The sequence below is a fragment of the Littorina saxatilis genome, linkage group LG11, assembly GCF_037325665.1.
Source record: "Littorina saxatilis isolate snail1 linkage group LG11, US_GU_Lsax_2.0, whole genome shotgun sequence".
Lineage (NCBI taxonomy): Eukaryota > Metazoa > Mollusca > Gastropoda > Littorinimorpha > Littorinidae > Littorina > Littorina saxatilis.
This window is the reverse complement of record NC_090255.1, coordinates 45281174-45296342: the sequence shown is the minus strand read 5'-3', so window position 1 is coordinate 45296342 and position 15169 is coordinate 45281174. Positions and strand designations below refer to the sequence as shown.

At 46.3% G+C, this 15169-nt stretch overlaps 1 protein-coding gene across 2 annotated transcripts in view; it reads right to left on the bottom strand.

The window, feature by feature from the left end:
• Positions 1 to 15169, bottom strand: part of LOC138980587 (pre-mRNA-processing factor 6-like) — a 114744-nt gene that overhangs the window by 46585 nt on the left and 52990 nt on the right. For both annotated transcript variants that reach the window (XR_011460398.1, XM_070353486.1), the window contains exon 16: positions 12313 to 12406. Coding sequence is in view for 1 of the 2 variants with exons in the window: in XM_070353486.1 (XP_070209587.1) it covers positions 12313 to 12406 (94 nt within the window). In the remaining variant the exon portion in view is untranslated. The remainder of the gene's footprint in view (positions 1 to 12312; positions 12407 to 15169) is intronic.

Here is a 15169-nt window from a genome sequence, read left to right as displayed (position 1 = left end):
GTGTGAGGGATAGCATGACATGTTTAGTGCACCGATGCTTTTTGTTGCAGCCTTCTTCTGTTACTGCCAACGTATATTATTACGTGCTACGCTGGGATGCTGTAACCAGGTCGTCCGCGGCATCGTGTAACCTGCTAACCTGCTGTATTGGCTTTTTGCTGTCGCTGTCGCCGTCCTGCCCATCTACGTGTCTTCTACATCTTTCTGGTAGACTACGGGGAGGACCTTCAGCGACTGGGTGAGGCGCCTGATGTCTCCACTGTTCCCTGCTTCGTTGCCACGCTAACCGGCATTACATTTCAACGGAGCAGTTGTGGAGACAACAGACTAATTACGGGCCGCCCACTCAGTGGCAAAAAGCTAAGTTGCACCATGTCTTTTGCACCCTTACCACCAAGTCATCTGTTGTATTAATGATTATACTCGAGTGGTGACGACGTGGGGTGTGTGACACCTGCATATAACCAGCACTTTAAGGCAGACAGCTATATTTCTTAACTATACACGGGATCAGCGTGTTATTATTATTTCTGTACTTTAACTGGCATTTTTTGTCAGTGACCACTTGTTTTACGTTTAGAACGTAAAAAGAACATCTTTTGGAGTGAAGTCTCGAGGGAGGTGGCGTGATATTACATAAACAGGCGTCTGAAACTTATACAGTCGAACCCACTTAAAACGAACACGCTAGTTACGAATTTTGACCTATAACATATTAGTTTTAAGTTCCCAACTGAATACCTCTTTCTTCATGCTTAAAAAAAATGCTTGAAACGAATTCTTTGTAACGAATTTATGCTTATAACGAGCACTTTTTGGATTCCCAAGCATGCATAATGTCTGTAATTTACTCACGCTTATGACGAAATCTTTAAACTCGTCCCGAGATCGACATATCATGGGAATTTGAGAAGTTTGAATACATGTGTCAAAGTCTTCCCTTGCGTCGACTGCTTGAACCATTGCTCAACCGATCACTGAATAAAGTTAAACTGATTACACTGTACTCACAAAACAATTTCAAATTTAGAATCAAAGTGATTGATAGCTCAGACACTGAACATGAATGACTGACTGACGTTTATTTCCTTCGCGAATACCAAAAACGAAACATCAATGTTTTGAACGGAAGCCATTGCCAAAAAATATCGTTTGCGTTCGCCGGTTCGCGATAGTTTATCAGTCAGTCAGTGCTTTCGATTTGGATTTGAACATCATGTTGCAACCACAAAAAAAAACTAAATTGGCCAAGGTTTGCTACCCGTCGCCAAGGTAAGTGATTCCGGACAAATGATAGGAACACCGCGAATGTGGACAGTGTCAGTGTGTGTGTGTGTGACCAAAAACGTAACAACTGGATGAAACATCTGTGTGCTCACTCTCAAACTCAACAATCATCACTCAACATGAGACACACATGAACATGTAACTGAATATGTCACTTTATTGTCCAAACGTGAAGCAGCATGAAAGTTGCCAAAGAAACAAATTGAAACACCATAAAATGTACAAGACTTAAAAAAAAACAAGAGGCGAAGCCATCAAGGCTCACGTAAGAAATCGACAAACAGTAACACAAACTCAATCACTCCGTCACACATACATACACACACACACACACACACACACACACACACACACACACACACACACACACACACAGAAAGAGCATAGGTGAAACTGTGCAAGAAAGCGAGACACTAGATCTAAATCTGTCTGTCTGCATGTAGCCTACTTACAGGGACACGACTGCGAACTAGTCTCGGCCCGCTCAAAATAATAATGACCGAGACTTTCAGTACTTCCTTCGCGTGACGTCTAACCCTCTTACGTCATAATGTGACGTCAATGTAATGTGACGTCTTCAAATGTTAGAGTTTCTACCACAGACATACACACGCACGCACGCACATACGCACGCACGCACGCACGCACAGACAGACAAAGTTATGATCGCATAGGCTACACTTACGTGAGCCAAAAATCAATCAATTTTCTTAATACGAATTTTGGTTAAGACGAACTTTTTTCCCGATCCCCAGTGATTCGTCTTAAGCGAGTTCGACTGTACTTTTGTTGATTCTATCTATTTGTATGACTGCGAGAGTGGATCGTGGTGTGGTTAGTTGGTTAGAAGTAACTAACCGTTCATAATCACCTTATTGTGATATTCTTTCTTTATTTGGTGTTTAACGTCGTTTTCAACCACGAAGGTTATATCGCGACGAGGGAAAGGGGGGAGATGGGATAGGGGAAAGGGGGGGGGGGGGGGGGGGGGAGATGGGATAGAGCCACTTGTTAAGTGTTTCTTGTTCACAAAAGCACTAATCAAAAAATTGCTCCAGGGTCTTGCAACGTAGTACAATATATGACCTTACTGGGAGAATGCAAGTTTCCAGTACAAAGGACTAAACATTTCTTACATACTGCTTGACTAAAATCTTTACAAACATTGACTATATTCTATACAAGAACCACTCAACAAGGGTAAAAGGAGAAACAGAATCCGTTAGTCGCCTCATACGACATGCGGGGTGCAGAGAAATAAGGATGTGGAAAAGAAGACTTTTGGTAAGTGAAATAAAGGTGATGGATCCAGTCAGGTAGAAATAAGACAACAAGAAAAGAATTGGAAAACTGCAGGGAATAGTAGGGAGAGTTTTCTTGGAAGGAAATGTAGGTGAAAGGACTGGTAAGGCAGAAATAAGACAAAAGAAGAGAAGAAACAGAACCGTTAGTCGCCTCTTACGACATGCTGGGTAGCATCGAGTAAATTCTTTCTAGTCCCAACCAATATGGGACTCCCCCTAACCCGCGGGGGGTACCTTATTGTGATATTGAAACGTGACAATATATTCAGTTGTAAAATCAATGTTTGTTGAATATGGTAGAGGAATGAATCGATTTTTGAGTCATTTAACTTGATTTACAATCAACGGCCTCATCACAAAGATCTGCACTTAAACGCATCTGCCAAGTTCTGACTGAATGTTTTAACATAGACTGGGAATCAAGACGAGGGTGGTGATGTATGTGTGTGTGTAGATCAATTCAGAGGAAACTACTTGAATGATCTTCATGAAACTTCACATAAAAATTCTTCTAGATGTTATCCTCAGACCATTTTTTCCCTCATTTTTTTTAAATAAATGTCTTTGATGACTTAATGTTCAGCTATAAGTAATACATGTCTTTGATGACTTAATGTTCAGCTATAAGTAATACATGTCTTTGATGACATAATGTTCAGCTATAAGTAATACATGTCTTTGATGACATAATGTTCAGCTATAAGTAATACATGTCTTTGATGACTTAATGTTCAGCTATAAGTAATACATGTCTTTGATGACATAATGTTCAGCTATAAGTAATACATGTCTTTGATGACTTAATGTTCAGCTATAAGTAATACATGTCTTTGATGACTTAATGTTCAGCTATAAGTAATATACTGTTCAAAAAAAGAAACGCATAGTTGCTACTTGCCAAATTTGTTTTATTTTTCAAAAAAATCAACAGAAAATCCAATATTTAGATTATTTGTTTGAAATTTGGTATGGACACAGTTGAATGCACACACAGTTCATTTGCATCTTCAAATCAATCAGTCAATCAATACGATTGGGTGCCGAGGCTGTCAAGTCAGTAGGGGGTGTGACTGCCTTGAGCAGCAACAACTGCCCGGCACCTTCTGGGCATGGACTGGATCAGATGCCGGATATCTTGCTGTGGGATGGTGTCCTGACTCCTCCTGAAGTGCCTGCAATAGATCGCGGTGATTTGCCGGCGCTTCTTCTCGCCTGCGCACACGTCTGTCCAATTCATCCCAGAGGTGTTCTATCGGGTTCATGTCTGGCGACATGGATGGCCAGGGAAGCACCTGGACATGGTGGTCGGTGAGGAACTGGGTGGTGAGTCGTGCTGTGTGCGGGCGAGCGTTGTCCTGCTGGAATATGGCATCCTGGTCAGCCAGAAGAGGAAGGGCGTGTGGGCGCAGAATTTCCTCCACGTATCGCTGGGCAGTTATGCGCCCTTGGACGTGCACCAGGGTGCTCCTTCCAGCGGTATTGATCGCCCCCCACACCATGACGCCTCCACCACCATGAACGGGTGCCTCATCCACACAGTTGGGCGCGTAACATTCGTTTACTCTCCGGTAGACCCTCCTCTGACCATCATGTCGCTGGAGCAGGAAGTAGGACTCGTCGCTGAACCACACGTGTCTCCAGTGATTCCGGACGGTCCAGCGAAGGTGCTGGTTGCCCCACTGCACTCGGTTCTGGCGATGGCGGCGGGTGAGGACAGCTCCTCTGTGAGGTCTGCGAGCTCTCAAACCAGCTTCATGCAGGCGGTTCCGCACGGTCTGGTCCGATAATCGATGTGGCCCGGGGAGAGCCTGGACAGAAGATGAGGCCGACAGGAAACGATTCCAGAGGTGGCGGAGCCGTATGAAGCGGTCGTGAGCAGCAGTTGTCGCCCTTGGTCTTCCCGCTCGTGGCAAGTCAGCAACGGAGCCAGTGGCTTGAAACCTGACCCACAGTCTACTGATGGTGCTCTGGGACACGTGGAAGTGCCTGGCGATTGCACTTTGACTTTGGCCTGCTTGTAAACGACCCAATGCAATTTGGCGGTCTTCTCTGCTCAATCGGGCCATCTTTCGTCGCTGAATTGTCGTCTGATTTCTTTGTGGCGAACAATCGAAAATTTTTAATTAAATTTTGATTTAATATAATATACTTACCCAATTCTTATGAATGCATTGACTTTAGTCCCACATGCTAGATGTCGAAAAAACCACTCAAATTACCTGCCCTTAGTAGGGTGGTAACCAAGCTAAAAGCGACGCCATAGCCGTTGCTAATTGGCCTGACCTTGCTCGGTTACCCATAACCCCCTGCGCACCACGTGAGCGCCAGCATCCGTAATAATCATTCGAGACTATTAATCAAACAAACACCCCAAGGACAAAATCCAGCGGGGATGGATGGGAGGGTATTAACTATAAGAATTGGGTAAGTATATTATATTAAATCAAAATTTAATTAAAAATTTTCGATTTAATCACATATTCTTACTCCAATTCTTATGAATGCAGATTCCTCCTAAAGGTGGAGGGAACCTACTTATGTCCTTGTAAGAACCTGCCCTGCAGCAACTAAAACCAGCAATGAACTGGAGCCGTCTAGCCGCGTGCAGGAGATATCCCGAAGATAGAAACCGATGAACACATCATCTGATCTCCAGTAAGCCGTTTGCAAAGCTTCGCCTAAGCGACCAGAACGCAACACGGCAATAAAGGAAGCACAAAATCTGTACCCGAGCTGTTGGCAAACCTCGCATAGGCGAGAGGAACACCACCAGCCAGAGAAGAACACCAGACTCTGGACTCCCGAACGCCTGAAAAGGAATAGAGGGAGGACTGAACGCCCCCCCCCCCCCCCCCCCCCCTGTTCAAAACGCACCACTCATAGGACTGTCCTATGAATGTAGCAGAGCCCCTAGAGAGAGACAAATAAAAGATGTCTCTTTCGCTCCATTGTAAAGAAATAAGAACCTGAGCTAAAGCTCGTGGTTCCAAAAGACAGTAAAGTCAAAAAAGGGATTAAAAAAGTCTAACCAGACAGTTAGAAAATCCGAATCTCCCGGAGCGAGAATCCTCCCGAGAGGAGGGAATCAAACACCAGAGGATATTGACCAGGTTTCTGAAACCCCAAAACCTGGCCAAAAACCGTGAACAAACGGAACCAAAAGCCCTAAGGCTACATCCTCTGGCAAACCCCAAAAACGCATGCGCCTCACTGCCCTATAGGGCTGAGGCCCAGAGTAAGTAGAACAAAGTCCCACGCGCTAAACAAGGGGGAGCCTCTAAACCTCGTAAAACAAGGTCCTTTGATCATGCCCACAAGAGCGCCATGAGCAACAGAAGAGAGGCCTATTTGTTTCAAAACAGCTGAGATAGCCGAGACGCCGGAACCTCAAAGAAGAGGCCCAGCTGCCCAAAGCCAAAAACTGAAACAGAGGTGAAAAACCACCTGGCTTGAGAGAGGGGCGCTAAGGAGTTGCACCCCCGCTCTAAATACCCAATTGGCCAAGGAGGCCAAAAAGGAGCATACACAGATAAAGTGGAGGAAATATATGCTTCATGCCCAAAGACCAGAGTCAGAACCCATGATCTAAAACACAAACAGCACGCCTCCAGACCCGTAAGCAGATGGGCCAACCCCTGTGCAAGCCCTGAGAGGACCTGTTGAGCGAGTCGGCCAGATCGCAGAGCTGGCCGGGGAGATATTCCCCTGAGAAAATGATTTAGTGTGAAAACCCAATCAGAATCCCTTATACTCTGTCTGACAGGGAGTGAGAACTTGCTCACCCCAGCTAGTTCACATAAGAAGCAACAGAAGAATTGCCCGAATGCAACAGGACATGCCTGTAAATAGCCAAAAAGAAAGGCTAGTAGACTAAGAGCTACTGCTCCTAACCCCAGGCAAAAGAGAAGCCCAAGGAGTTACGTCTACATCACAGCCTCAAGACTGCAATTGCCAGTGCAGGCCCCATCCAGACGAAAACGCATCCATAAAGCGGTCTAAGTCCGGGGGGAAACAAAGCTAGGGAAAAAAACACCCTGAGCGATCCAAAAGGATTCCAGCCACCTTCCCGCGTGGAGGAACCCACTCTGGAGGAGGACCCTCATGTCCCAGACCTGTGAGGCCGAACCCCCCAAAAAACTTGAGGAAAGACTAGAGGGCCAGCATAGCTATCGATACCGTCAGACCGAAGATCGGGTCTAAAGACCCCGCAGAGGCCTGCTCTCGTGCCAGTCTGGCAGTGAAAAGAGCTTAAAGCCTCCCTATTCTCTCTTGTGTGAAGAACAAACCTTCCAAGAGACAAAGTCGAACAGCATGCCCAGGTAAAAACCTGGGATAAGGACAGCTCGGAATTTTGCCTGGTTACTGAGAGCACCAGGCAAAAAGCCTGGTTCAACACCAAAAGAAAGTGCAGCTGACAAGCTGATTGACCTTGAAAAAGCTCAACCAGCCCCCGAGATAGTCCAGAGACCAACACCCCCAGAAACCGAGCCCTTTCCTGTGTGCAGAAACGCAGAAGGAAAGCTCATGTGAGAGCACAGAGGAAAATCTCAGCCAAAGCTGAAAGCTCTAGCCCATGCCGACCCACCTCCCGCAGAGAGGGAGGAGACACTGAACCAAAACACCCCTTTGTAACCGGGAGCGCATAAACGCGCTGCCAGCGGTCCAAGAAGGAAGGGAAAGATTCCAGCTATTGAGTAGGTTTTAACAACCCCCGAAAAAGCCTGACCCTTGCTTCCTGCAACCAGCGTGAAATCAAACCCCTTGTAAAAGAAGGAGATCACACCAAGCAAAAACAGTGTGGGCCTAAAACGTCACCGAGAAACTCCTCCGCTCGGTGACGACCCTAGCCCAAGCTGCCAGCAGCCTGGCTAAAGCCTTATCCAAGGCATCCTCCCTAACCCAAAAGAGCGTTCAGGGAGGATAAGATTGCCTATAAGAAAGCACAGAAGAGAGTCTCAGCCAAAGCAGAAACCTCCAAACCATGCCATCCTAGCTCCTCCAGAGAGGAGAGGGAGGAGTAACATCATGAAAACCCCATGTTCCCTGTGGTCTGTAAGCGAAGCCAGGAAACTAGCCCCTGGCAATAAAAAAAAGTCCGGATCAGACCCTGAGCCTGAAAATTCCCTGCTATCTTCTTCCGCACTAAAAGTGAGGACGAAGCAGCCTGAAACCCCGAAGCCAGCAGTCCCCTGCGTATGAAGCAGCGGGAAAGGTGTAGGCTGAAGACCACTATCCTAAGGTGCGGATCAAGCCAAAAAGTGTGGCATGTGGTAGGCAATCACCGGAGACTCAGCAAATGAAACAATTGCGAGAAAGCCTGTGAAAACCCAAAGCCATCCCGGAAGAGGAAGGAAGAGAGACACCCCCAACCTATCCGGGACAAAGTAAACTGCAACAGCAGCCACTCTATGTATGGGAAGCCTACAACCAGTAGGCAACCCTATACACTCCCCCTCCTCAAACAAGGAGTCCGAAACCTAACCACCAGTTGTGTAAAACACAAAAGGAGGGGAGACAGGGGAGGTCGCGCACTAAATACTCCTGCCGATAACACCGCCAAGAGTGTGGATGAAAAGCGTGATCAGTCTCTGACTGCCAACCCAAAACCGCCCACCTGAACAAGAGGTGGGGGGAAGAGGGGTTGGTAACTGGCACAGATCTCTGCCGAGAAGGAGAGAGAGTGGAGAAACAAGACAAAGCCGGGCCCGGCGCGTCTTACCCCACCCGCTGTGCGAGAGAAGCATCCCAGTGCTAAGAACCAGACTACCTGGTTTGAACCACAACTCACCCCAAGTGGGGAGGGGGGTGGTCCAGCACAGCCGTAACCCCTAGAGGGGGTAAAGACTGAAACAGAGAAACGGCCGTAAACGGCCGATCCTCACTCGTCCACCTGCCGAAGTCAAGTAGCCCTATCACTCACCCACCCCTAGGAGGGGGGGGGGGGGGGGTGACCTATGCTGGCTAAGGACAATGACCACTGGCCAGGCGATACTATAGCCGAGACCCCGCAGACCATTGTGAATACAAAGAATGGGAGACTGGAGAGAAAGAGTATGTTCTGTCTCCGCCTGTCACAGGTAGACAGCCGGCACAGCCCGTGCAGAGAACAAAACGGAGCAAAGCTCATTGTTCCCTGACCACTGTGCGAGACACCCTGCCGAGAACAAAAGAGAGTCAAGCTCATTGTTTCGCGACCGCTACCCGCGACGAGCGCGGGCAGCTAACACAGCCACCTGTCCCAAATGGAGCAGAGAAGGGGTATGTAACGTAGCCTGGAAAGCCGTACATAGTACCCCCGCTGTGAAGAAAGGCCTGAGCCACGCCATGCCCCGGATGGGGAGGGGGATGGCTCGCCACAGCAGTAAGAGCGACGGAGAGAGACGAACCAAAAAACGGCCGACCCCCCTCCGTCCACCTGCCGTAGTCCTATAGCCCACCGCCCACCCACCCCGATAGGGGAGGAGAACGATTGTCGGGCCAGGACAATAGAGGCACAGACTGTGAAGACAGTCCAACAGCGCCCACCCCGTCCAACCCAGAGGGAGGGAAAGGGTGGAACGCTGCTCCAGCCCCCACCCGATCCTGCCCGGTGGGCGGGAAAGAGTGAGCCACTGATACCCCCCCCCCCCTGCCCCAAATGGAGCAGAGAAGGAGTATGTAACGTAGCCTGGAAAGTCGTACATACACCCCCCACCCGAACGCGCCCGGGGGGCGGGAAAGGGTGGGAAGCTAACACAGCCCCCTGCCCGCAAAGGGCAGAGTGGGACAAGCCCAGGCCGTGACTTACCGTGCCCCCCCACTCCCCCTTCCTCACGGTAAGGGGGCTGCATGACCGACCCAGCAGTGCTGTTTTAAAGCAAGCCGAGCGGCCAAAGCAGGCGGGGAGCTGGCCCCCTCTCCTAAAGGAGAGAGTGCTCGCGAACAACCCAGTCTACCAGTGGCAGAAAGGACTGAACCGAACTGGCCGTTTGCACCAGACTACGGTGCGACGCAGGAGCGCCCCCCCTATCCCCCCCCATTGGCGGGGGGCTGCGTAACACACTGTGAAGTACCGGAGGTAATCAGAGTGGTTAGACGCAGGCAGGGAGCAGGCCCCCCCTCCTAAAAGGAAGGGGTGCTCGAGAACAGCCCAGAGCCACCAGAGGCAAAAAACGGGCTGAACCGAACAGGCCATTTGCACTAGACCACAGTGCGAAGCTGACGAACGGGAGGGCGGGAACCGCCGATCGCGCCTGAAACAGCTGAGAATACAGACACAAAACATCGTTAAGTCCCCCCAAAAGGAGGACATTGACTGATTCCTCTTACGCAGAGAAAGGGGAAAGAATAGCCACACGGCCACCCCCCCCCATCAGTCGCACCGACGACGATCCAACAAAAAGTCTATAAGGAGCCTAAAGGCTGATTAACCCCAACAGAGGGATAGGAACATAAAAAGAAGTGCTGTTTGACGGATCTACGACCCGCATAATAGGCAAATCAAAGTTCTTAGGCTACTCTTAGGTATAGTTTTCTAAACCAGGCTAAGAGCCTTGTCACCTTCCAGTCTCGCGCCAAGTTTAGCTTTGTTGTCGGCCATTTTAAGACCGGCGAAAAACAGTCACCCAGAACAAAAAACTTCTGCGTGCGTGTTCAACACAAAGCTATCAACATTTATACCAAACATAAACAGGAAAGATCAGATATTGTTGATTGTTGTTATTTATTTGAATAAAATTGTAAAAAAAAAAAAAAAAAAAAAAAAAAAAAAAAAAAAAAATAAACAGGAAAGATCTCACCAAAAGGTAGACGGACAGGTAGACCCACAGGAAACCGGCTAGTCTCACGGACAAGCAGGCATGCGAAGGCCAAAAGTGAGTGACAAAATTCCGACACGTCCACCGTGTGTTGTCGAAAGTCGAGAATGATTATTACGGATGCTGGCGCTCACGTGGTGCGCAGGGGGTTATGGGTAACCGAGCAAGGTCAGGCCATAGCAACGGCTATGGCGTCGCTTTTAGCTTGGTTACCACCCTACTAAGGGCAGGTAATTTGAGTGGTTTTTTCGACATCTAGCATGTGGGACTAAAGTCAATGCATTCATAAGAATTGGAGTAAGAATATGTGATTAAATCCGCTTTTATGGGTTTTGGAAGACATGGTGAGAGCTCAATATTCCCCGAGTTTCACGAGATTACACTGAAGCATGACGAGTGGTCATGCCAAATGAGCAATTTTGACATTGTAGCCACTGATAACGCATGCGTCACGTGCAGAGCTCACTTGTGGCAATGGACGAAAGGTCGACGACCAGATAAACATTTTCTGCAGTTTGGTGGATATCCTTGTAGCCATATAACTAAATTAACCAAATATTACAAGCTATGCGTTTCTTTTTTTGAACAGTATACATGTCTTTGATGACTTAATGTTCAGCTATAAGTAAAAAATGGAGGCATAAACTACCTTGTAATAATGTAAACGCCCCCCCCCCCCCCCCCCCCCCTTGTGCACCAATTTTGCTCAATAGTAGGGGGTGGGTGTTTACTAGGTACTGTCCCCTATGCATGCAGGATCAATTACTTGTGAGAAATAGCGGTATTGGATCACTTGGAATGAAAATGTCCATAGAAATTAGAATGTGTTTCTGTTCAAATGTCCACAGAATGTGTTTCTGTTCAAATGTCTACCCTCTGGGGTCTTTCTCTGTCACACACAAGCCTTCGTGTGTGTGCAAGTGCCTTGCAAGAATGGAAACTAAAAACTAAACACACACACAAATCCCTTTGCAGGACGGTCAAAGAACATATGCTCACATCTTGGATGTTAACTGAATGATAATGACACAAGATCTGCTTTGTATACCCTTCATTGCAGCCCAAGTGTCTGAGCAGAAATCACAAAATTTCGCAAAACAAATACATGTAGTGTCACAAATGTAAGTCCCCCAAACCCGATACTGGACGTTTACAAGGTAGTTTCAGGCATGGGAATGGAAAAAAGTAAAAAAGGCTGAAAATGTGTAAGTAATATCAAAGTCGACGGCGCGATTAGCCTTACTAGGGGGGTCCGGGGGCATGCCTCCCGGCCCCGTAATTTTGTGTCTCCAAAGAACCCAAATTCTGCAATTTGGTGTCATCTGAGCTCCAAATTTGACATTATATTCAGTTTTTAGAACAATTTTTACCTCCCCCATTTATTTTTTCGGCGGACACTTTTGCTTTTTCGGCGGAACAAAAAAAAAATTCGGCGGAAATTTGCCTTTCGGCGGACAATTCCCATGCTTGTAGTTTACGGTACTCTTCAGATAGACCTGCAGTTTACGGTACTCTTCAGATAGATCTGCAGCTGTTCAGATAGACCTGCAGCTGTTCAGACAGACCTGCAGTTTACGGTACTCTTCAGATAGACTTGTAGTTTACGGTACTCTTCAGATAGACAGCAGCTGCAGGAGACCCGTCTGTGTGCAACAACCAGGGGAAAGAAATACAGCCATGGGGGGGAGGCTGGTAAAAGGACAGACAGACAGACAGACAGACAGACAGACAGACAGACAGACAGACAGACAGCGGGGGAAGGTAGAACAGTGCAATAAACTCACAGCCAACCAAGACAGACAGACAGACAGACAGACAGACAGCGGGGGAAGGTAGAACAGTGCAATAAACTCACAGCCAACCAAGACAGACAGACAGACAGACAGACAGCAGCGGAAGGTAGAACATAGCAGCAATATACTCACAGCCAGCCATTTGGACTTTGCTCCCATGAGCCACAGGACCTCCGCCTTGGGACAGTGAGCAACCGCTCTCTGCAGTAACGCCTCCAGCGATTCCCTGTTACAACAGTTGCACTCCTGTTATACACTGAGCACAAAAAGTTGAGGATATTTTTTCAGTGGTATAGCCCAGATGTTAAACAGCATTTTTATGGTCACAAATATACATGTATTTGAAGATCAGTCTTTCTTCCGCTCAAAAATGTGTTTCTTGGATCTGAGAAATATTTGGGTATGACGTCACTTGTCCTTGACCACACCTACCCATCCTGAACTCAGGTCAAAATGAGTTCTTTCTTTATTTGGTGTTTAACGTCGTTTTCAACCACGAAGGTTATATCGCGACGGGGGAAGGGGGGGAGATGGGATAGAGCCACTTGTCAATTGTTTCTTGTTCACAAAAGCACTAATCAAAAATTTGCTCCAGGCGCTTGCAACGTAGTACAATATATTACCTTACTGGGAGAATGCAAGTTTCCAGTACAAAGGACTTAACATTTCTTACATACTGCTTGACTAAAATCTTTACAAACATTGACTATATTCTATACAAGAAACACTTAACAAGGGTAAAAGGAGAAACAGAATCCGTTAGTCGCCTCTTACGACATGCTGGGGAGCATCGGGTAAATTCTTTCTCGTCCCAACCAATATGGGACTCCCCCTAACCCGCGGGGGGTTCAAAATGAGTTCGGCTCATTCTCTCCCTGACCGGACGCTACAGTCCCACGCGAATCTATCAAAACAAAAATACAGAGTTATCTCCCATATGGTTTTCGCGAGCACTGATCTAAATTTGAGATCAATGTTCGCGAGACGAAAATGATTGCAGATTGGCCGACTTCGACAGTGATCTTCGTTCTGTTCTTCACAGTTATGATAAAGACATCGTTCTAAGGTCAAAACAAGTCAAAATTTTGGGACTGCTGCCAGAAGGAGACCGTAATATATGGTTTCATCACTGTGAACTGGTTACAGAAAAAATCGTCTGCTCCAGTGAGTGCCGAAACCAAACGGTTTATTATCACGTGACACTTTTCCCATATTTAGAGTTGTTTGCACAGTAAATACAGCCGCGAAAAATAGCTCGCTTGAAACTGTCTTACATATCAATTCCTTTGTAATTTAAAAATTACAAAACTTTAAAAATTACAAAACACCATGAAAAATCATTATCGACGATTGCGAATCTGCTTATATCAATAATACATTACAAAAAGCTCTAAATATGTAAAAAAAAGGAAACTCAAGGCATCCTGTCAGGGAGAGAATGAGCCGAACTCATTTTGACCTGAGTTCAGGATGCAAGGCGTTTTTTGATGGCATGATTCACTTTTAACCGTGGTGACTTAAACAGAAAGACATTTTACATTTCTGACCTCAGAAAATTTATTTGGTGTCTTAACTAACAGGTCATACACATTTTGTTTAAATCTGCCGCGCAGTCAGGCAGATCTAGCGTGTAAAAGAGAGCGACCACAATCCTGAAAAACGGCAGAAACCGAGAATGGACGTTTTTACGGTTTTCCGTTAAGAATTTGTAAACGTTCGTAACGTCCCAGAAACAAATGTGACATTCACGTTACAACGTCCATTCTCGATTTCTGTTTGCTCTAAGTACTGGAACGTATACAGATGAAGGTCTTTGTTGTCGTTCTGTGAAATTTGGAGAGGCTGCTATTTGTAGTTTTAGATTTATTGCATATCAACTGCAGCTACCCAGCAAAAACACCATAAAAACCCAGGATTTGTTGCCGTTTTCCAGGATTGTGGTCGCTCTCTTTTACACACTAAATCAGCCTGACAGCGCGGCGGATTTAAACAAAAATTTAAACACACACACACACACACAGTACTGTCTCTCTATAGTGTATGGCTATAGATAGTAAAAAAAGTAATAAATACATGTACGAGTAAAATGTTAGTGCTCCGTCAGGCTTCTCTCCCTTTGACTGAGGTGCTTGTGGCCGTGAACCAGAGTGTGACGTGACGCAATGACCTCATCAGTGACGTACTGTGAAATATATTCTTTAACTTCATAACCATTCTCTTTTGGACAAAACCACGAAGGGTCATGGGTTTTTTAAAGTTCTCAGATGGCTTTCGACTTACAGAGAATCTACAAAAAAGAGAAAGATTTAGTAAGGTGATGCAAATCGATTCATGATGTGACACAGTTTATTGTCCGCAGGCATTTATAACTCTCCATGTGTACTCATGGAAAACGGGGTAAGGTCGTTTTCTCCTCCCAAATGGAAACGTTTACGGGTAGATCTACAACATTTTTTCTTCTTCTGTCAAGAGATGGAAGGTCCGAGGATGTGAAAATGTGAATACTCAGGGGTGCACTATTTCTAAAGCAAAACATTTCTCTTGGCTAAAGTTCAATGAATTTTCTCTTTTAGATTTCTGACTACCTGACTACCAGGTTATTGATGCACTGTCTTGTTTTATGCCTGGACTCTTGATTTTGATGGCTTTGTGCAAAGTCTAGCATCTTGTTTTATGCCTGGACTCTTAATTTTGATGGCTTTGTGCAAAGTCTTAGCATCTTGTTTTATGCCTGGACTCTTGATTTTGATGGCTTTGTGCAAAGTCTAGCGTCTTGTTTTATGCCTGGACTCTTGATTTTGATGGCTTTGTGCAAAGTCTAGCATCTTGTTTTATGCCTGGACTCTTGATTTTGATGGCTTTGTGCAAAGTCTAGCATCTTGTTTTATGCCTGGACTCTTAATTTTGATGGCTTTGTGCAAAGTCTAGCATCTTGTTTTATGCCTGGACTCTTGATTTTGATGGCTTTGTGCAAAGTCTAGCATCTTGT